We start from the raw sequence: 24,307 nt of genomic DNA, 5'->3' as shown, positions 1-24,307 counted from the left end.
AACAATGAGAAAAAGAAGACATATAACAGACCTTTGTCTTTGATATGAGCTCGCCGCAACAGAACAATCACAACAACAAGAACGATAACTGCTACCATCGCCGCTCCAAATAACGATCCAATGACTATCATTCCAAAATTTGCCTCACTGCAATATTAAATGTACAATTTATAAAAGCATGGCAGTTTCTGAATAATGATATGTTAATATATAGTTTTTACTAGATGGCCCATGACTTGATATCAAAACAGTGCTCATAAGACCTGAAATAGGATCTGTTAACATATAGTTTTTACTAGATGGCCCATGACTTGATATCAAAACAGTGCTCATAAGACCTGAAATAGGATCTGTTAACATATAGTTTTTACTAGATGGCCCATGACTTGATATCAAAACAGTGCTCATAAGACCTGAAATAGGATCTGTTAACATATAGTTTTTACTAGATGACCCATGATTTGATATCAAACACAGTGCTCATAAGACCTAAAATAGGATCTGTTAACATATAGTTTTTACTAGATGGCCCATGACTTGATATCAAACACAGTGCTGATAAGACCTGAATTATGATCTGTCCTCATATGAACTGAAATATGATCTGTTAATATATAGTTTTTAATTGATGGCCCACGACCTGATATCCAACACAGTGGTCATAAGACCTGAAATATGATCTGTTAACATATAGTTTTTACTAGATGGCCCATGACTTGATATCAAAACAGTGCTCATAAGACCTGAAATAGGATCTGTTAACATATAGTTTTTACTTAATGGCCCACGACCTGATACCAGTCGCAGTGCTCATAAGACCTGAAATATGATATGTTAATATATAGTTTTTACTAGGTGGCCCACGATCTGAAATCCAACACAGTGCTCATAAGACCTGAAATATGATCTGTTAACATATAGTTTTAACTAGATGGCCCACGACCTGATACCAAACACAGTGCTCATAAGACCTGAAATATGATCTGTTAACATATAGTTTTTACTAGGTGGCCCACGATCTGAAATCCAACACAGTGCTCATAAGACCCTTATATATATAAACAAGACACGTATAAAAGTAAAGAACGAATCAAAAAATAACTTTGACCTAAACTTTGAATACCCTTTGACGTAGGAAGATGTCTGCTTTAATTTCAGTTCTCTATTTAAGGATCATTTTAATTACGCCGCATTGTAAGATGTTGACACGTTTTACCGCCAAAAACTGTCAGTTTAGCCAAACCGCAAATCAGGTATAAATAGAAGACATGACATGTTTTTAGAAATGGCCTTATTTAATAGCTGTCTAAATCATCCATTGTGATTGCGTTATAGCCTAAGCATAGTTTGAATATAATTATTTGTTCCCATAACAATAGAGGATCTGTTAAACTACAATAGGATGGAAGTATCGTATTCGACGATCACACTATACATCAAATACATTGATGGACAACATGTCCATGGAATCTATTTATTTAAAAAAGTTATGCCTCTCTGGCCGTTTATCGGTAATCTGTACATTCAAACAGTCAATAAAGACACCTCATTTAAATTTGAGAGGGAAATGTTTTTGCCCTATAGTCGACACACGCATTCAGAAATTGTGAGTACAAACATTACTTGTGGTGGCGTACATGTAGTACACGCCTTACACCGACAGCACTAATTACGTTTACACTCAAATTTGACAAAAATGCTCATCTGCACGCCTAATAGGTTCAACCTAAAGGCGATAATGTATAAGTACAACACCACGAGACAATCCGTACATATTTCCCCCTTTTAAGCAATATGCGTACACACCCATCTGATTGTGGTGATACTGTAGTAGTTTCCCTCTTACATCCTTCGCATGTCTGTATGTTTGGACAGACGGAAACAGCCTCCCGTGATACATGAGCGTTGTTCAACCGTTCTGTAAACAGTCTAACATTTAAAAAAGATTCTTGAAATAATGGTTTAAGTTAAGCTTCATAGAACCATATTTTAATCAAGCGGTATGTTCCGAATTTAGCAAAATAAAAGCTAAACGCAGTAAATGCGTAATTTTATAACTTGGTAAATATTATTTTAAAGAGTAACAAAAAGGTTAACATAATTGAGTTCTGACCTCTTTATACTCTAATCTTGACCAGTCTCCTGCATCTTGAATGACGTTGTAGATACCGTTCCCGACGTTGCCGTCCCCATTAGCAGTAAACACTTTCACATTATCACCCTTACTCGCAAGGTCAAGCTCAATTGACTTTAGTTTAAACATATTTATTTTACAACGATTGTGAAACAAGTTATTACAACATTATATTAATCACTCTCGTTGGCACGATTTTACGCGAGAGTGTGGTCTTGTGTTGTGGGGGAAACCGGAGAACCCGGAGAAAACCCACTTGTCCGGCTTGGTGACCACGAACCAAACTCACATGCGCCCGAGCCGGGAATGGAAACCGGGTCGCCTAGGTGAGAAGCGAGTGCGCTAACCACTGCGCTCAATTGACTGGATTCGCTTGACAAGGTTGTCTATTTCTTCATGATTTTAGAAAATAAAAGCGAGGTTTTTTTTTTAAATAATTTATACATATGCTACCAAATACCGAAACAAAGTAAACATTGAACATAAATAATCGGTCTGGTGTGTTATAAGGTATTTAAAATATAACTATAATTGCACTATAATAATTAGCCGGTACACACAGTGACTTATTTATATTTATAAATAATAATCTGTTAACCCTACCTCGGTAGCTACTAAACTGTGCACACATCGTCGTAGACATAGTGCCACAGGTGTTAATATGGTGTTGATGAGCCCCCATAAGCATGGCACGAGTTGCTACAAACGCCGAGGTAGACCAAGCGTCCAGAACGAAATTCGGTTTGCTGAGGGGATAAGTCATACAGCATACATTAGCGTAATTCTTTCTAAAACTTATGCTGAAGTAGCAGTCAAGATTCTCTTGTAAGTAGAAAGTGACCCAGGGGTTTTCTTAAAGTGGTTGTGGGTCTAAACCTTTCGTGTAGTCCACGAGCAGGCTGTCGGGACTGATTTCAAGAACAAGAGTAAATGAACCAAGCATGATTTGTTTATCGTCTTCGTCTAAGACTTGGGCATTCCTTGCCCACGCTTCGGAGCCAATAAACATGAAATCTCCAGGCCTTATCTTCTTCTGCAGTTCGACCATCAGAGGATGCACCATATGCGGTCGTAGGAAAACAATGACAGTCGTCGCGCTCGCAGCGTTGAGTAACTGGTGATATACTAGATGGTACTTGTGCTCCGTGACTTCGATGATCTGTGACACACAAATAGCGAAATCCAAGGCTTCCTTTATAACTTTATTTCGATTACCCTCTCAGTACGCCCCCGCGCTGAAAACGACTTGTATATAGTCCGCTCCGAGATTGTGAAGCAAAGCGATCATTGCCTTAGCATGAGGATCGTCGGGTGTTACTGTACGCATGGAATATAGATATTTGCTTCTGTCACTGAGGGCGGGACTAGTTGATGCGTAACTGATTTGTACGTATTTAAGACGGGGAAGAACCTCGGCCACGGAAATACTAATGGAACTTCCACCACACCAATAAATCCAATGATTTTGTCCTTTACGTTAACTCTGGTACCATCTCTTAACACCACACCATCTTTGACTAATTCGTAAATCTTTCTTTGCACTACTACAGGGTTATTGCATGTACACAACATAATCACACCGATCTTTAACTGTGAAAAGTACAAACTGCTCTTATTGATCTGGTTGACAGCAAACCGAATCGCCTCAGCAACCGTATAAGCGTTTGTCGGGGAAATCTCACCACACCCGGTTTCACCGTCTGAGTTAAAAATGGGATTAATTCCAACAACATACGCGTCCCCTTCATCGACAATATAGCGTTATTGGAGATTGGAAATAGAGTAACACTCATCACAATCGTCACAAGAGGGACAAACTGCCTTCCGAAGCTGCGGCCACATTAACTCGATATCCCCGTTGTAGTCACGGATGAGGCTTGTATTTAAAGTTAACCGACCGTTTGCGAAGTCTCCGACCTTAAAAAGGTGTGCGTTTAAGTTATATACACTTGGCGCGTAATTCATGAGGTACATATGACAGGTCATACAACTATTATATAAGTATTATACGAATGAGTGTTGTTTATTGGATTTTGTTTTATCGTCATATTTCTGAATTAACAAAGAACAAGAAATTTAAAAAATCCTTATATTTGTATTGTTTGTAAGTATTTGTTTATAATCTACACACCTTGACAAGCGTTGCCTTGGCTTGAAAATTGTACAACTCGTACTTTCGGTTGACTCCGTCTACTTCCACTTGTGATTGCGCAGATAGTGAAATCGTGGACGTATTGCGTATATCATATAAACATCGTACACTAACAATTAACAATTTCAAGGCTACTATCGTCATTTGCGTTAACCAAATGTCTTAATGGTTTACTATGGAGAATTAAAGAAAACCATTATTTTATTAGAAAGGTGAAGATCACTTATCTTAAGTAATATGTACTGTTTTTGATTGTTTTTAATAATTATTGATTCATGGGTTATAATAAATGATTCACCGCTTCCTTTACATTGTTACAACTGTTCAGAAAATATATACGTAGTAAAGAAACTTAAAAATGAACTTTGTGATCAATCCCTGCTCATCTTTCAATACAGAACGACCGTAAGTGTTCAGGTTATTGCCTCCGCCAATGAGATCTCAGTACAGATTCACATATAATCTTCCATGACAACCTAAAATTCCATTAAGCGGATAATAACCGCCAACTGTCAATTTAGTAGCGCAAATAATCGCCAATTTCCATTTAGCCATAAGTTGATTTTAATAATTAATTTTATCAATGCGGTAAACCCACGCGAATTGTGACGATATGTTTTGCTGCCGCGTCAATAAAAAAACAAAAAACAAAATAGATTCGACTTTTCAAATTGCTGTAAGAATTACAGTCCTACGTCTGTGTTGAAATATAGCACACGCTAAGCGGAAAACTGGTTTCATTACATAGGATATCATGTTTCTATCGTCAGTTAAGCCGTTTTGTTCTCAAAAAGGGCAACTGCCTTAAAAGTCAGGCGCAACAATTTAACAAGCCTTGAATCGCATGTGAAGTCACCGCGCTGCCAGGGAAATTGTGCCTGTTATGGGCTGTTAATTAAATTAATGACACACCCCGATATTTGAGTAACATATACGATATAACAGTTTAGTTTCGTTTAAACCTGAGCGCTTCATTCGCGGGTTACTTATACTTCAATCTGATTTTTCATATAATATATTAAGTATTAATGTAAAGAACGACAACTCTGTTCCAACATGGCAATGTTACTTCAATTTGAAGATCATTGTCAGGAACTAGACTGGTCACATTCTCGACCTTCCGGTAGTCGTCGCCACCGAATGCTGGGCTGGAAAACTGTAGTTGGAGAACTCTAACGTCCGGTGAGACTGAACCAAGGACATGAGCGACGGCCGCCGCATCCGTTCTGCTTTCAGGACCCAAGACAGCTGAAATGAAAAGCATCTAGATGACAACTTATCTTTATAAAGTCACAATCAAACTCTTTAATAGTGTTTTATTGGCTTGATGCATGCTTGGATGAGGTAGATATATTTTTTAGTTGTCATTGATAAATGATGGAACAAGAGTGAGGTTATGGTCATGCTTACTAGTTTAAGCCCCAAGTAGACTCGGGTTTCAGTGCACTCTTGTTTCGCTGTTTCGCTGACCGTTCCAAGGTACAGCAATTTTGATGGGTGTGTGGTTTGTTGGCTGTGATCATATTTGTGTATGTGATGTTAGATTGTTTTAGTAATTGTATGTGTGTATGTGGTGTAAATATGTTTGTGTCTCTAGTTTTTGGCCCTTGCCTTGTGTCCCTACACAGGGTTTATTTTGAATTTTCGGCTACTGGGCTTTTCCCTGTAGTTTTCATTGTATTTCTAATATTACGAATTTCTTGAAGAAATGAGACTTACTAGACTTACTATTGTAAACGTTAAGACTGGCGATATTTAGTTTAGATTTCGTTTAATTGCAAACAGTCGGCTTACATAAAATGTAGTTCGTTTCAAATAGTGAAACGAATTACTTAAACTACATAAAAGGAGGACGTCATGTTATGGTAAGGCTAGCATTTAATGTAAGTTCAAATACATGTTTTAATTGTTGCTATACCTATAAGCGGTGACGTCTGATTTCCGGAAAGTACGTTGCTCATTAGAAGTACCGCCGTCTCTGTTGCTGACGTCCAATCTCCGCACGTCTCGTGAACACCAATGCCTGTGATGACAGGGAGCGTAAGATATTACAAACGTAACTGAACAGAAGCTTGTTATTAAAACAATATTTGATATAAATGAGTCATGCTTTAAATATAGAGTGCTAGAGTTAATTGGAAGAGTCCATATCAAGGGGTGATAGCGAAAAGCTCATAAGTGACATTCTTTAAAGAAGCTTGTAGAACCTTTTCGCTTGCACCTCTCCATGTGGACTCTACCAATCCAACTTGTATCACCACTCGATGTTAACGTTTTCAAATAATTTAATCTATCAGAGTGGCTTTGACATTTCACGTTACAGCGGAAAGGCGTTTTTAACGTGTTTTCCTTCTCATACCATTTATAGTGTGTAAAGCTGAGTTAACCTCACTTGCCTGAATATTACTCTCAGACTATTTGAATTGAAATGAACATTAAAGCTGCACTCTCACAGATATACCCTTTTTACAACTGTTTTTTTGTCTTGGAAAGAGAATTTTTTTGCAAACCAAAGATGAAAGTTTGTTGACAAATGATCAGATGCCGATTTTCATATTGCTTTCGAAAATTAATGTATTATGGCTTAAACCGTTAATGACGTTTTAAGAAAATGCATAAATGATTATTTTTGGGGGGATTTTTTGAAAATTTTGTCTCGTTCCAAGACAAAAAATAAAAAAAAAGTTGTCAAAACGTCAATCTGTGAGAGTGCAAATATAAACTGCTTTATACAGAAACAGTATGAGAATAAACCTAAAACTAAATATGTGCATTCAAATAAATACAAATTAATAGTAGATTAAGTAATTAATTTGCTAGAATTGGTTCTTTACCAAGGTATTATTTCATAAAACAGTCAGACTGTATTAAAAAGTATGATATTTAATAAAAATGCTGAATTTGTGCTTGTTTATATACCTTAGAGATAATAAAACCCAAGATTTCACTATGAATCTTACCTTTCTTTTTTGAATAGCAAGACATAACAATGGCCTGGTATTATACGCAGGTGCATCTTCTGAAATTGTAATCACGCTATACATTACATTAGGAATTGTACGAGAAGAAATACTTTGTTTCTTTTTTGATAAAGGGAAAGATGTAGTTGAGGATGGGTTTCGTGTTTTATTTGAATACAAGCGAAATGATTCAATACTATGTTTTTAATTTGACAATATCACAGCGGTGGAAGTATTTTATAGCAAACTGTCATGCAACACTTATAACAAATTGTTAAAAACATGGCAAATTATATATGCAATAATGCACAATAACTAAGCGTTTAAAGGACTCTGCGAAGTTTTGTAAAGATAGTCATGAAAATGACCATTGCTATTTTTGTTTGACATTAATGTATACACGTTTTGTAGTATGGGCCAGTGGCCGTAAATAACGAAATAAACTTGACTTGACATCAGTATGAAGACGAAATTCGAAATGATTATGTTACTGATAGAAATACTAACATCAATTAATATCTTTAAAATAAATCAAGCGATACTACTATTAAATACATATCAAAGATCGCTGACAAATAATCAAATCGATATTATCGAAATGCTATTGATATCAACGACGTAGAAAGTGCAATAAAACTTCAAATATGAAGACAGTTCCAGAAATGGCATATCGCTCTAACGCTGTTTATTGTTAAATAAGGGGCCACCATAGGTCTGTTGTAATCTCAATCGTGCACGTTGACATCGAAATAAATTGGAATAAACTTTCTCAAAACAATTATCCAGAGAACTGGAAACCCATTGTTCTACCCCTAATTATCAATATTTTTTTTCAAGTAATGGAAAATTAAGTTTACGTCTAAGCGTTATCGAAAATAAATAAAGTTTTTTAAGCATGGACAAAAAATAATTTATACATGGGATGCAACATTGAAAATCATTTATGTGCGCGTATAAGACATTATATTTATGTAGTAAGATATTAAAGGCATAAAAAAGTAAGAACGTCTTACCGATTGAAAACGGAAGTCCACCAAAGTCATTCAGTTGTTTCATGTACCACGTGACATCCTCCGCATGCATGACCGAGGGCACGTGTACACGTGAACTGCACCCGCCTCCTGACAAGGGCGGGTGATTGCCTGTTCAGTGGCGTGTAAACTTGCTCAGTTCTGAAGCTGTTCATCGCCCGTTTAGTGGCATGTTAATTTGTTAAGTTCTTGGGCTTGTTATCGCCCATTCAGTGGCGTGTTAGATTGTTCAGTACTGGGGCTGATGATCACCCGTTTATTGGCGTGTTAATTTGTTTAGTACAAGGGCGGGTGATCGCCCGTTCAGTGGCGTGTTAATTTGCTCAGTACTGAAGCAGTTGATCGCCCGTTCAGCGGCATGTTAATTTGTTCAGTACAAGGGCGGGTGATCGCCCGTTCAGTGGCGTGTTAGTTTGCTCAGTACTAGGGCTGTTGATCGTCCGTTCAGCGGCGTGTTAATTTGTTCAGTACTGGGGCAAGTGATCGTCCGTTCAGTGGCGTGTTAATTTGCTCAGTACTGGGGCTGGTGATCGCCAGTTCAGCGGCGTGTTAATTTGTTCAGTACAAAGGCGGGTGTTCGCCTGTTTAGTGGCGTGCTAATTTGCTCAGTACTGGGGCTGGTGATCGCCCGTTCATGTGCGTGTTAATTTGCTCAGTACTGGGGCTGATGATCGCCCGTTCAGTGGCGTGTTAATTTGCTCAGTAATGGGGCTGGTAATCGCCCGTTCAGCGGCGTGTTTATTTTTTCAGTACTGGGGCTGGTGATCGCCCGTTCAGTGGCGTGTTAATTTGCTCAGTACTGGGGCTGGTGATCGGCCGTTTAGTCGCGTGTTAATTTGTTAAGTACAGGGGCTGGTGATCGACCGTTCAGTGGCGTGGTAATTTGTTCAGTACAGGGGCTGGTGATCGCCCGTTCAGTGACGTGTTAATTTGTTCAGTACTGGGGCTGGTGATCACCAATTCAGCGGCATGTTAATTTGTTCAGTACAGGACAGGTGATCGCCCTTTCAGTGGCATGTTATTTTGTTCAGTACTGAAGCTGGTGATCGCCCGTTCATTGGCGTGTTAATTTGTTCAGTACTTGGGCTGGTGATCGCCCGTTCACATTATTTTGTTTAGTACAAGGGCGGATGATCGCAAGTTCAGCGGCGTGTTAATTTGTTCAGCACTGGGGCTGGTGATCGCCCGTTCAGTGGCATGTTTATTTGTTCAGTACAAGGGCGGGTGATCGCCCGTTCAGTGGCGTGTTAATTTGTTCAGTATCTTAATGACGACAAAACGGATAACCCCATCATTAAAACGTTTTATTGGAGAAATCCAAGTGTTTTCAAAATGGTTTCACTGCTAAATTCTAAAAGAAGAAACGAACTTAATAATCTTGCCACCCATATAAGGGATTCATATAGAAGTAGTAATAACATATTAAACAACACTGTATGATCCTTTTTCTTTGCATAATATATTCATGATGTGATGAAAAATTATAATTTGTTCTCTTATTTTTATCTTTATGAGCTCATGCACTGCTTAATATTTAAGTATCACTTTGTTAATATGTAGCAAATCATACTCGTGTATTGCTTATTGTTAAACATTTGCTTTTATCTGTTTTGTATATCTTTATGATGAGAAACCGTAATGGTTTAAATCAAATAAATTATGCTCTGTTCTGTTCCAATCATTGACGGAAATGAGTTAAAGAAGCAATTAAACATTTGAAGAATAATAAGGCTAGTGGCGAAGATATGATTTAAATGATCATATTATATATGCATCCAAGTCCATAAATATGTTAATGTTAAACTTTTTAATATCATTTTTGATAAAGGTTTCGGACAACAAACCTGGACTGTTGGTGTTATAAATCCAGTTTATAAGAATAAAGTAGATATGCCTGACCCAGCTAACTTCAGGCCAATTACTTTACTGAATTGCTTTGTAATTTATTTACTATAATATTGAATAACTGACTTCAGAAATATGTAAAGAAATATGATTTGTTTTGTGATTTTCAATCTGGCTTTAGACAAGGATATTCAGCAGTAGACAACATGTTTGTTCTTAATATGCTTATAGATATTATTCATAATTCAAAGTGAAAGTTTTTTGTGCATTTAAAGATCTTAAGGCCACACCAAATTGATATTTTGTTCCGCGGATTTACCGCTCCTATTTTTTGAATATGTAAAAAAAAACATTTTATTTTTTTTGTGCGCCCGCACCTCCATTTTGATCGCCAAGCAGATTTTTTTTAGGTAATAATTTATTAAAAGGCTAAACATAATCACATATAATTTTTCTACGCTAGTTTTGGTGTTTTTGTAAAGGGAAGTTACCGATGCGTAGTGTTTTTATACTGTATATCGATCGGTTTAGCATGGGTTCAATAAATTCAATCAAAATGGCCGCTTCCGGTAGAAACAATGTGACTCGAAGTTTGGAAATTAAATCTTATTTTTGACAATAAATATGTTTTGAGCATGCTTGAAGTCATTGTTGATCGTCTCATACTCTAAAGGATCATTATTTAAAGCAACCATTATGCAATAAAGCATGTGTATCTGAGACTGGTAGCGATTATATTGCGTAATTAGTGACTCGTTTTGAATAGAAATCGGAATGATCAACCTAGTACTATTTTGTTCAAGTCATAATACAAGGGACCAACATTTTACCTCGTTACGACGATGTTGAAGATGTCACAGGTCAACTTACCTGGAACATGAGTCATTGTTTGGTCCAAATTGATGATTGTATCAAGCTCATTTTTGATCAAATTCTGACAAAGCAACAGTTTTGAACAAATATCTTTTCACAAATAGCGATATAAACACTGGTCTGGATATACCTCATAAGACATAAGTAAGTCCAAGTTTATCACCTTATATTTTGTTTTTATTTGCAACATAATCCGGGATTGTAATGCGCTTGTCAATTGTAACCACTGCCCCACCCACCCCTCGCCCTTGTTCAAGGGGTAAACCGGGGACAGCAGAGGCAATGGGCTGTGTTTTTACCTTTCAGGTGGCCCTGCAGTGCCTAGTGAATGTGGTTTTGTCTTCATATTGAAAATTGTCGGGAATGGGCCTCACATAGGTATTCAGGGTTCCGGGGCCATTTGGCAGGGATTTTACCAGCAGTGTGTCCCTGCAGGTCGGGTATTTTACCCGGGTTTTGAGAGACCAGAAGTCAAAGTCCCCGCTTTTCCGGACTTGGGGGGGGGGGATATACAATTGGCTGGTGCATAAAAACATCTAAATAACCAAAAAAAGTACTCTGAAAAATACCCTTATTCTTTTTGTTTTAATAAGCACATGTCATTGCATTTCCTGTGATAATAAAAACAAAATTTAGTCTATGTTATATGGAGTCTGATGTTTGATGATACCATTGTGTAAGTGATCATTTTTTACAAATCCAAAATCAATCCTAAGTTATGTCTAAATACAGTTGCATATTATTACTGATTCAGGTAGATTTATATAAGTCGTTTCAAACTTTTAACTAAAAGCAGGGTTATTTATTATTATGAATGAATGTCATATTAAAGTACGTTTAAATTATATAAGAAATTAGATTTATCCATATAATGTTTGTACTAAACACGGATGAATAAATAGTATGTATTCCGACATTTTCCCAATGTCCATTAGAGGTTCAGTTCAAGATGGCATTAAAATGGGTTTAAGGGCAATTACTTTGAACAATCTTTCTTATTTATATTGAATATAAGGAAAAATATATTTTTCGCTCTTCGCTCGCTTCGGTTTTTATGAAAACTGACAAAAAAATTTTTTTATTGTTTTTTCGCTCGCTCGCTCCAATTTTTTGGGGCAAAAATCCGAGCAACTAAACATTAATTTGGTGTGGCCTAAAGGTGCATCTGATACTATAAATTGAAGTTAGTTGTGGCTCAAATTGGACAAAACATGCATAGAAGGTAAGTTCTTACAAAATGTTAGAAATATGAACGAAAATGCAAAGAGCAAGGTTTGTGTAAATGGTAAAAAGTCGAAATATTTTAAATGTGCTATAGCTGTAAGGCAAGCGGGAAGTTTATCACCGCTGCTATTTTCACTTTTTGTAAATGAGTTGCATAGTGTTTTTTTGAAATAGTAATAACGTAAATGGTAGAATTGTGTCAAAACATGATTATGATGTTCGTTTTTTTTGTTTGCATTTTTATATCCTGATGAAACCGTCATTTTGTCAGAATCATTTTCAGATTTGCAAAATGCTCTTTTTAGTATAAGTAAATTGATCCAATGTCAAATGCGATTGATTCACAAACGTTGTGTTAAACAAACGTTAAACAACTTACTACCGGTATCTTGTTCTTAACGCCACACTTGTGCAGACGAATTGAATGCTACTATCTCAAATCAACAGAAAATGGTATATAATACAATATTATAAAATTAATTTTAAGAACGAATGATATTTGGATTGTATTCATTATGATACATATACAAAAAATACTACCCAAATTTAGATTATTATTGAATTTGATTGTTCACATTCTGCTTATTTGCGTATGCGCAGTCGACTGGTTTGCAAACAAACATGGAGGAAACAAGTATGAAACCGGTAACGATATCAAAACAAATATCAAGTTTATTACATCGAAAGTGTAACTTGAAAAGTTATTTGTTGGCGAAATTATGCTCCCCGATCCATACAGCATTGCAACAAAAGCTGGGATAACAAAATATTCAAACAACCTTATGTTTTTATCGAGACATTTATAACTAACTGATCAATAATTCTGGACTTTACACTCGGGAATCAATCAAGGCATACAAGTATTTATAATAGTGTGAACATGCTTACTAGGTGATTTACTTTGAAGAGTTCACTGTTTGTCCTCTTAAGACGAAAGCCACTCCAAACCAGTTCGTTACAAGCTACACGTGCCATGGGTCTGTTGCGATAGTGTGGTTATGTCATCAGCGCCCATTGAACATACACAGCTTGGTAAGTGAGACTGTTTTCTGACAAAGTCATAATTATCAAATAAAAAGATAATTATTCTAAACAAAGCGGGATCGACCGAGGACACTCTGAACAGGAGCCTGAAAGTTACACACAAACTCACTGATAAGGCAGGCGGATTTTGATACGGGCAATGTAATTTGATAATACATGGTAAATGGATTATATTTGGCTAATACAATTATTCTTAGTCCTATGTGCAACGATGTATGCATTAAATGCTTTATCATATAATGTGTGATGATCTTGGAATATTTAAGATTGGGAGAAGCATGCGTTATATTGCTGCTGTGCTGTTGTAGATGTGTGGTCTGAACGAAAAGTCCAGAACGAGTTTGTCATGTGTCTGGAACAAGTTTTAAAGAAAGAAGGTTAGTGTTTGCGCGTCAAGTAAACAAACTTTTAAACATATTGTGTTTTATTATCTGCTTTCTTTACGCATTTCAACATGACTATAAGGTGACGCTGTGTGATCGCCGGTTATGCCAGTTTCAATGGATGTTAACATCGATTGACGTCGGAACGTGTACTGCGAAGCCCGTCACGCTGTGTGATCGTTTGTGTGGTCGTTTGGGCTTCCGTGAGTAGGACCCCTTGGATTCGTTGAATACGTTAAAATGCCATTTGGTTTATCAAATTCACCTGCTACCTACCAGAGACTGATGGATGAATGTTTAGGACGATTAAATATGAGCATCTGCGTCATTTACCTTGTATGTAATTTTAAGTTATCACCTGAAAAATGCTTCTTTATACAACAAAAAGTCCATTTTCTAGGCCATGTAGTGAGTAGAGAAGGGGTTGAAACCGATCCAGCAAAGATTGAAAAGGTGAAAAACTGGCCGACTCCTAAGAACAGCGACGGGCTCAGGTTAGAGCTAGCGTTCGCGGGATATTACCGTAGGTTCATAAAGGACTTTTCAAAGGTCACAGGACCATTATAGGACTTACTTCCTGGAACGCCGACCAAGAAGGGAAAACACAAGAAGCCAACCAAAGACTGGATACGGACAGTGAAAGAACAGAATATATTTGAAGACCTTAAGAAACTACTAACAGGCCTACCAATCTTAGAATATCCGGATTTTACCAAACCATTCGAAATACACACTGATGCAAGTACTAGAGCCCTGGGAGCAGTACTACACCAGACACAGGACGAACAGAAGCGCGTGATAGCCTTTGCCAGCAGATCATTATCCAAAAGCGAACGCAACTACCCAGCGCATAAACTTGAATATTTGGCATTAAAATGGGCAATCACAGAGAAGTTTTCAGATTATTTGAAAATTATCAAGTTTGAAGTATACACGGACAATAACCCTCTGACGTATATTTTCACGACAGCCAAACTAGATGCAACAGGCCACAGATGGGCAACGGCATTATGGAATTACAACTTTACCATACATTATAGGGCAGGATTGAAAAACGCTGATGCTGATAGCTTAAGTAAATATCCAGAAAGGGGCAATAAAGAGAAGACACTAGATGACGATACAGTAAAGGCCATGTGTAATAGCACAAACCAGATAGTAACAATAAAGACTATACCAACCATGAACATCAACTTAGTAGAGACTTTAGAAGAACCAGGACAGACGCTAGCGCAGAAGGAATTGAGAGAAGTAAGAAGAAGCCAGAGAAAGAATCCAATGATTGAGAAATGGAAAAGAGCGACCAGAGATTATTCAAGATAATATGTGGAAGAGACGACATAGTAATGAGAAGACATTAAAAGAATCTGATGATGAAGAGGGGTGTGATGTACAAACGTATTGGTGAGGAGAGGTTCTGTTGGCCGGGAATGGCACAAGCTGTTGATAGCTGGATCAACAATTGCAACAGATGTCTTCGGAGAAAGACCCCGACCAACACCAGAGCGCAATTAGTCAACATGACGTCAGCATATCTACTTGAGAGAGTCTGTATTGACTACTGTGAAATCATTAATGTTCGTGGGCATGAAATTTCGTGGTTTCCCGAAAAAAAACAATTTCGTGGGTACTTGAATTCGTGGATTTTCATTTTTGAAAAAAAAATAAGATGCGATCGTCCTAGATCGTCTGCATAATATCCACGCGCTGGCCCGTGATTTCCGTCTTCTTCGTCACTCGGTTTATGACACTCACTAATGTGGTACGACATGCCAATTAGTGCATATACCCATGTCACTTATCGATTTAATTGGGAATAAAGGTTATAAAAGAAGATGTACCCTGATCATAAATACAGATAGGGGAAGCCATTGAATGCCAATTAAGAATTTTGCAAACTGTGAAAACACCGAAAAGGTGCGTATATTGTCACGTTCGGTGCTTAGTAACCTTCAATGTACTAGTAATCGATTAATTATTTCATTTAATAAAAAAATCGAGTACAGACACTCATCACGCACATCTTGTAAACTTGGAGATTTTCATTAACAGCACACATTTAAACACGTGCTTATAACTGTCATTTGATGCATAAAACACATTTAATTAATTTGGATCATTATTTGTTAAAGGCAGTTATAATATACTAACAGAATAATGATCGTAAGTTATACAGTGAGACAGGTTTTAACACTGTATACTGCGACCTCTGTAAATTATATACTAGAGTGTGTACGTAACAAGGCAATTGAAAAAGTGAATAAAGGGTTTATATTTCGTGGGATCTTGAATTCGTGGATCACCCAACCCACGAAAACCACGAACATTAATGCCCCACGAACATTAATGATTTCACAGTATTTCACTCTGGGGCCATGCAAAGGCAACATTTCGAACATTTTAGTAATAACTGACCATTTCACCAAATTCGCACAAGCAATACCTACAAGAAACAAAACAGCTAAAACAACCGCAGAAGCCCTTTTCAACAACTTCATAGTACATAACGGTGTACCATCCATCTTACATTCTGATCAAGGCGCGAATTTTGAGTCTGATATGATACAAGAGTTATGCCAATTAACAAACATGAAGAAGTCAAAAACAACCCCATATCATCCGATGGGAAATGGGCAAACAGAAAGGATGAATAGGACTCTCCTTGATATGTTAGGGACATTAGAGCCAAAACAAAAGCAGTACTGGAAGAAATACGTAGCACCATTGGTGTTTGCTTATAATTGTACTCCTCATGAAACGACGAATATAACACCTTATGAGCTCATGTTTGGACAAAATCCACATCTATCGATAGATAGAGTGTTTGATATACAGCCAAGAGATAACATCAAAAATCCAGCCGCTAGAGATTACATAGAAGATTTAAAGAAACGGATGAAAAAGACACAAGAGATAGTAGAAGAACAGACAAGGAAGTCCAAAGCGAAGCAGAAAGCGGGATATGACAAGAAGGTCAAGGCTGTTAGGATAGAAGTAGGAGACAGAGTCTTGGTTAAGAAGCTGGCGTTTGACGGAAAACACAAAATAGATGATAAATTTGAAGAGGAAGTGTATGAAGTAGTAAGTCAACCGAGAAGTAAATACCAGTGTTCAAGGTCAAGAATAGAATGTCAGGGATAACAAGGACACTCCACATAACTCATTTACACCCGGTAAATTGCCAGGATGACACTGATGATGAAGTGGAACAAGAAGATCTAGGTGAGAAGGTAGTAGAAGTACAAGGAAACCAGACCTCTACAGAAGGTAGAACTGAAGCAGAAACTGATAAGAATAAAGTAGAAAATAAAGATAAGAATAACAGCGACGTCGCAGATGAAACAGATAGTGAAAGTGAAGAGGGATATGAGTGTGTAGACATGACACACCGAAGTGGGGACGCCTACAATCCCAGAGGAGCAAGTGAAGTTAAAACAGGTACCGACACAAGAGGAATTGAAATAGAGGATAGAAGAGATAGAGATAATATTGTTGACAAACATACAGATGATGTTGGAATTGAAAGGGAACAGCCCGCTCAGACGAATTTGAGGAGTCAACACCAAAGTTAGTTAAAGATGACAAGGCAGGAACTACAGTTGGAGACAGGAACACTGAGGATACTAGATGGAGTACAGACCGTACAGATGAAGAAAGAGAAGAAAGTGATGATATCACTAGAAAGAAAGATGTGATAGAACAGGTAGAAGTAGACAGAAATGCTACAAGAGACACTTTAGATCAATAGTAGAAGGTCAGATAGATGAAGTTGATGAGAGAAAAGAAATTGCAGAGGAGCCAGTAATATGAAGGTCAGAGAGACAGAGAAGACCACCAGATAGGTACAGAGATTACCAGATGAACCAAATGGTTCAGAGACAACCTGATTCAAGGATTGAAGCTCTTGGAATTCCTGCACAGTCACGAGCATTGAGAAACTTGGATTTGATTTTGAGACAGAAGGTGATAGAGTCTCTGACGAAGTAGATTAAAATGAGATTAATAGAGCTATTGAACCAATTTTATGTTTTATTGATACATGTTTTTATCAAAATCTTGGTTAATTCATGAGTGAAACAAACTGTTGACATGCAGATAAGATTGCGATGACGCAATTTTGAAGGAGGGGAGATGTAAGACTAACATTTAAATGGTTGGGTTAAATTTATTAGCTATAGGGATGCATTTTTTGGTAAAAATGAAATACTGGTTGATTTCTGGTAGATTTGAACTTGCTGTAATTTAGATAAGTACGTTTATAGGGTTGATTAAGTATTTTAGACCACTTAAGTAGTGTTATTGCTAAAGTAGTAGTGGTTGTTAGACCGAACGACGAGCCTAGAGTGAATGGCGGGACGTCATTTTTCGGAGAAGGAAAGTATGTAGCCCAGTTGAAATTATGAGAGTTTAAGGGAGACAATTCATGCATATTGATTTTACTTTTTTACCACTTATTGGTAATTGTTTCCCTTAGACCATGATATGCTATATGGTTGAGTGAATTCTTTGAAATTGGTCAGGTGACTGTAATTATCATTATTGCAAAGCTTTTCCCTCCATTGTTGAAAACGTTTGAGAAATTCTGGAAGCTTTTAATTTAATCTGGTCGAAGTGAAGGAAAACTATTATAGTCAGTATTGGTTGCATTTGATCTTTGAACTATTCTATTTGTGTTTGCAATGTGTTGGAAATATAATCATGCATTTGGTAGATTTGTCAGGCTGAATTATGTATTTTCGTGGTATTAGACTTTTGAGGATTGGTTTCAATATAGCATTATCTGCTAATGGTTCTTTACATTTAATATTGCATTTATGGTTTTGGGTTTTCAGTTATAACCAGCATGAACTGCATTCACCTGAGAGATGTGTGATTGAGAGTGAGGAGTTCAGTCCCTCAGACTTGGTAGGAGATTGATGTAAACTGCTTTGTACATGTTTGCTTATTGTATATGTACATTGTATGTCATTTAATGTGTTATGTCATTTTAACGCCACTAGACAATTACTTGATTGTACTGATGATAAAATAGCAAAAAGAAGAAAATTGTCGAAAATTGACATAAACTTGGCATCGACGTGTACAATGCATTGCAACTTACTAACTGAGTTACCACATTTATTTAAAGTTAGCAGTTACTTCGTATTTTTCCATTAAAAATATTTCTTGGTATGTCTACCAGTATAAGTCATTCCTTATGCGTGATTCGCTAGTCGGTGTTATCATGTGATATTACCGAGGTTTGTGTATAGCTTTAATATGTCACTCAATGAGTGTAAGCCGCCGTGGCTCAGTGGAAACGACGCTGGACTGCAATTTTGGCGACACGGGTTCGAACCCGGTCTCCGACACAATTTTTTACATTTTGGTACTTTTTTATAATTATGATATCAACGCGTTACACATTCTATTAGATAATTGTCCTGAGATTCGTTACAGAAAAAAAAGTTTTTTGGTGCCAATCTGGTGTACAGTCCCTTTAAGGACCACTTTAAATTCAATCAGATTTTGTTGGACAAAATCTGCAGTAATTGTAAAGCTTCTTTAAATTAAAGCTTCTAAATTAAGTATGTATGTAAAGTCCTATGAACATGTATACATTAATACATGGAAATGATTTGTATAAGGTCGTACAGAGCAGTATGGTGTCAATGTGGCGAGAACTTGTCGTAGTTCTCTTAAAAAATAATAGAACGATAACCATTACATGACGCCATTCCACCCTGACATTTATATTGAAATGACGCAGAAATTCATTTAAAGTCAAAATAATAATACAATTCGATATGGTCTACGTAGCAATTCTAAATTCTAAATTTTGTCAAAGCCTCGCCTTCTTATTAAGGTTTATGTCATATATAATGAAACAAAGTTCTAGATCTCAATGAACAGGGTGTAACTTAATTTGTAAATCTCATTTGATTATTACCTGTGAACGTTGCAACAGAGTCATACCCATAGAATTTCCATACAGCCTCCAACTCCGAATCCTGAATCCCTAACCACCACTGTTTGGCTGAAATGAGAATATATTATAGTATAAACACGTATGACATGCTTTTATAAAGGGCAAGACACAATATATCTGTTACAAAAATTCATCAATAAACAGGTACAGTGCACTATTCCAGGCTGAACTGCACCATTCTGCAACTCCCTAAACTGAACTGCACCGCACTGCGTCGTGGTTCACTGCCCTGAACTGCAATGCCCATACTGCAACGCCCCGAACTGCACTGCACCGCACTGCGTCATGGTTCACCGCCCTGAACTGCACTGCACCGGACTGCGTGGTGGTTCACCGCTATGAACTGCAATGCACCGCACTGCGCCGTGGTTCACCGCCCTAAACTGTACTGCACCGCACTGCGCGGTGGTTCACCGTCCTGAACTGCACTGCAGCATACTGCAACGACCCGAACTGCACTGAATCGCACAGTGATCCCTTGCTGCATAATATTAAGGTTGGATGAAATCTCTGTTGTGTCAAACCACTATTAGCATTGACCTAGATTTAAAACTTAAATACATGCTAGGCTGATTAAAACGAACTGCTTTCTCTACTAAAATTAGAACGATTTAAATGAGTAAGATTTTGTAACGCTTAATATGTAATAAAGCAACACGCCACGTTGATTCTCACAACCTCGATGTATAGGCCGGTCATTTCAACAAATTAATGAATCTTTTATGATATATTCAACATATACACATTTAAACAAAGTTGGATACCGAAAATAAAGAAGTCATATTTGTGTCCTCTCTTTTTAAGTCTTCTGCAAAAAGAAAAGGAACATACTGACTCTTTTATAACAAATACAAGTGATAGGCGTAACACATATAGCGCCGAAATATTCAACAACCGAAGCATCCATAACGATCTTGACCCTGAATATTTTATCGCTTCATTTGTTTTACTTTAGTTGGGCATTGTCGGCTTTTTTCATGTTATCAATTTTACAACTTTTCTTTAAAAAATATCATATAAAAGTGATCAGTTAAGATATTTTTATATATTTTAGAGAATAAGAAATGGAAGAAGTGTTGAGTTAGAAGATGCTTTGAATTAAGTAATCATTTCTGTCTGAAGTTTTTGCTAGTAGATATTTGTGGTATGAAAAACTATCAAGTCCTTTTATTATTGTATTCCTAAATATAAACAAATTAACTTGTCAAAGACGAATATGCCCCTTTATCAGTTTAAAAAACATAAGCTGAAAAAATATGTGCATTAAATGTGATGATACTCTGTAAACAAGCTTATTAGAGAAAACTATGCAGACGTTTCTAAACAAACAAAAAAGGTTAATAAGAGGTGTTTTATCATGCGCGGAATCAAACTATGTCGTTATATCTGTTCAATTTTAAAATAAAATTAAATTTGTAACAAATAAGAAGGCGGATAGGCGATTTCATTGGCTGGAATAAAGGTTATACTCATGATGACTATGGCGTAAGTAGGATGAAACACTTATGATGGAGCTTAGATAGCTCGGCTTTAATAAACATGTTTTCCGCCTCCGTATTCACATGGATCAGGTGGGCTCCATATCGACGACAGTGATGCTTAATGAGAAATAGAGTCATAAATGTATGAAATACACAATCTTAACTTATCGAACTAGCCTGATCGAAAGATAAAAAAACAAATGTAAACTAACAGCGTAACATACTGACTAATGTTAACCTTTAAAGTAAAATATCTGAATGTTAATCAGATCCATATAAGGGAAAACAAGATTTAACTGATCCATCGTACCTCTGCACCGAGGAAGTCGACAAAGTCAGAGTCGGCAAACAGATAGCAGGAGCCATGAAATGGTACCCACCCATCTCGGCAGGCCGTCCCGCGTTCTGGATTGAAATTAAATAATTATCTTAACCCAAAATTATTAGCCGTTTAATATTCAATTGATGAAATAAATATCCATCGTCTAATAACTACAATTTGAGTGGAATGATCTTTGTTTGTGTGATGAGTTATTTACGAACTATACTCAGCAAGATTACCTTGCCGTATATACTAAAGGACAGATTCTGGTGTTTTATTTTAGTTCGACATCCTAGCCTCAAATGTGTACCATAAGCATATCAAACATGATTATGTGTCAAGATTATAGACAAACGCTGTCGTTTTTTTTGTGTTTAAGCTTGACACTCTTGCATCAAACACGTACCTTACCTTGCCAGATGGAGAACAAATGCTGCTGTATGTCTGCAATCTCGACTTTCTGGCCCCAAACTAGTACTAGGTATATAGACCATGATTACCTTGCGGGATTGAGATAAACCTAGCTTGTATGTCAGTTACCTCGATATTCTGGCCTCAAACTAGTACCATTGGTATGTAAAAAGCAATTACCTTGCCGGATATAGGGCAATCGGATGGAAGACAAATGGTGCTGTATTTCTGCAAGTACATCGATTTCCCGGCCTCATACTAGTACCATAAGTATGTTAACCATGCTAACCTTGACGGATGGAGGACAAATTATGCTGTATTTCTGCAAGCTGCCTCGATATCCTGGCCTCAAACTCGCATCGGGATGAACACGTTGGCTCCTCTAGACAGCAAACCTGACCCAGCACACAACCAGCCAGAAACAAAAGTCCAGCTTCCATCTTTACACCCATTTGCTTGAGTCTTTGAATTCCGATATGATTAGTTACAGTTTTTTGAAACACATTCAATATAATGTTTTCTTTGCTAACATCTGAAAATGCCGAACCTGTTTCCGTTTTATTTTAACTATGCTGAAAAGATTTCAAATCGACAAGTATTAAAAGATCGATTCAACTTGTGACGAAGTTATGGTGTATCGTATCTATGGAGCGTCTTCAGACGAAGCGAAAAATCTTCCCGCATGTGATATCGCGACATTATCCCCCTGTCGTTGTTTAACAACACTGCATATTATGATGCCTTGTACGATCATGGCACCAAGGGCGAATTATCCAAAGATATCACGGTCAATATTATATTCGACATTACCACTCATGGGATGGGAAACCCATCAAAGGTTGCAACATGTCAAGAGTTTGATTTAGGAATAAACCACTGTATGTTGTTGGCCTTAGTCTATACCCCTCTTGACCTAAGCGCTATATTAACTAGCTTCAAAATAGTCATAGTAGGAAGAAATTAGGCTGTGACTCAATTTCCGGTGCGTTTGAGCTTGAGACGTTAGGGATTACATCCTCAGATACTGTTTCATTTAAACATATTGTTTCTCATATTATTTTCAATGAAATTCCTAATGAAAAAGAATTATTACATTTATACAATTGTTAAGGGTTCAATAAATAACTTACCAAATATATCCTGACCAAAAATGATATTCCAAATACTAACTTGTATAAATCCACTTAAACCACTTGATACTGAACGTAGATTCGTCATTACCATGCTTTTAAAGAAGAACAGGAAGTGTTACACTTGAAGTCATGGTGAATATTTTGCTTTGTGTCACTGACTGTTTTCATATTTTCTATCGCATCATAGTGTAAACTATTTGTATAATTAGATTATCATAGCAATACTACCAGCATAAACAATGTGATATGATCTTTCATAACGCGCATGTGTTAAGCAATTTTTAAAATGTATTTCAAATAAAGGAAAATAAAAAGAGAAAAAAATGTAATAACTTTATCAACATCGGGGAAAAGCCCATTGCCGCCTCAAACACGCGAATGAATTACATTACAGAGCGTGCATTTTGTTTATGTAATGTGCGCATACATGATGACAAAGTGCATTTTTCAAAAAATGCAATAACATATTTTTTCATGTAATTTCTACGTACTATTTCTAACTTTTTTTCTTACTTATTTTATGAATTTTCTGAATTATTCAATTCGTATCTGAACACCCTTATTGATTTGAGGCAAGAAGGTCAAGGTCACAGTGACCTTCAGGTGAAAAATGATTTGTCGATCGCCAGACTAGTCGTCACGTTTTGTTTACAATCATTTACTATAGAATTCGTTGACCCAGGGACTTCATACTGGGTATATAGATTGGTAATTACCACAAGATGATCCCGATGTTGGTTCGTCTCCAATCCATAAATACAATCATCATGCCCATCGTTGGCTACTCCTCAGCATCGACCACACAATGGGTAGACAATATACTTAAAAAAATAATAATAATAATTTCTGAAAGTTTATATTCCTTTTTTCGAAAAGGAGGGTATTTTTGGTCAGATTAGCCATTGTTATATTTGATTTTGCAATAGAATTTACCACTGTATTAGTGCCACTCATTTTAATCCTTTCGGAGCCGACTCCATCTTAACCGCATGGTTGCTGTCTAAGAATAAATCTTTCTTGGTACCGCACAGTGACTGACGGGGAAAGATTGTTTCTTGGTACATCGTTTGATGTATTACGTAATAATATACCAGATTCATATATGTATATGTAAAATGACTGTTAGCTTTTTAAATGTGCGTGTATTTTGTTAAAATTATGATTGAATAGTTTATTTACATTGTGAGTATCGCGTTTTTCTTTATATTCCTTTGATTGTTGTTATAATATATTTCATTGGGTTTGGATTAAAACATTTGTTTGGATACTACAGTCATATGCTTAACGATTAAATGACCAGCCTTTTCAATTCTGAAGATATTTTTAAAATTTAAAGTGATCTCCTC

At 36.8% G+C, this 24,307-nt stretch overlaps 1 protein-coding gene across 3 annotated transcripts; it reads right to left on the bottom strand.

Annotated features, from left to right (window-relative positions):
* Positions 1-3,690: 3,690 nt before the first annotated feature.
* LOC128206371 (C-type lectin domain family 17, member A-like) lies at positions 3,691-23,017 on the bottom strand. Of its 3 annotated transcripts, XM_052908765.1 has the most exons (8): positions 22,959-23,017; positions 22,118-22,400; positions 21,406-21,500; positions 21,122-21,212; positions 19,576-19,662; positions 7,247-7,305; positions 6,205-6,309; positions 3,691-5,534 (listed from the first exon to the last, which is right to left on the bottom strand). In XM_052908765.1, exons 2-7 carry the CDS (start codon positions 22,278-22,280, stop codon positions 6,247-6,249), a joined length of 558 nt encoding a protein of 185 aa, XP_052764725.1. In that variant the 5' UTR covers positions 22,281-22,400; positions 22,959-23,017; the 3' UTR covers positions 3,691-5,534; positions 6,205-6,246. The 3 variants fall into 3 exon arrangements, with proteins under 3 accessions (XP_052764725.1, XP_052764727.1, XP_052764726.1); XM_052908767.1 differs by lacking the exons at positions 3,691-5,534; positions 6,205-6,309; positions 7,247-7,305; positions 22,959-23,017 and adding an exon at positions 12,960-13,349 and having other exon boundaries at positions 22,118-22,750; XM_052908766.1 differs by lacking the exons at positions 3,691-5,534; positions 6,205-6,309; positions 7,247-7,305; positions 22,959-23,017 and adding an exon at positions 12,965-13,268 and having other exon boundaries at positions 22,118-22,749.
* Between the last annotated feature and the right edge of the window lie 1,290 nt (positions 23,018-24,307).

Source organism: Mya arenaria, chromosome 10 (assembly GCF_026914265.1).
Source record: "Mya arenaria isolate MELC-2E11 chromosome 10, ASM2691426v1".
NCBI lineage: Eukaryota > Metazoa > Mollusca > Bivalvia > Myida > Myidae > Mya > Mya arenaria.
Note: the sequence above shows the minus strand (reverse complement) of the source record. Positions and strands in the feature narration are given on the sequence as shown.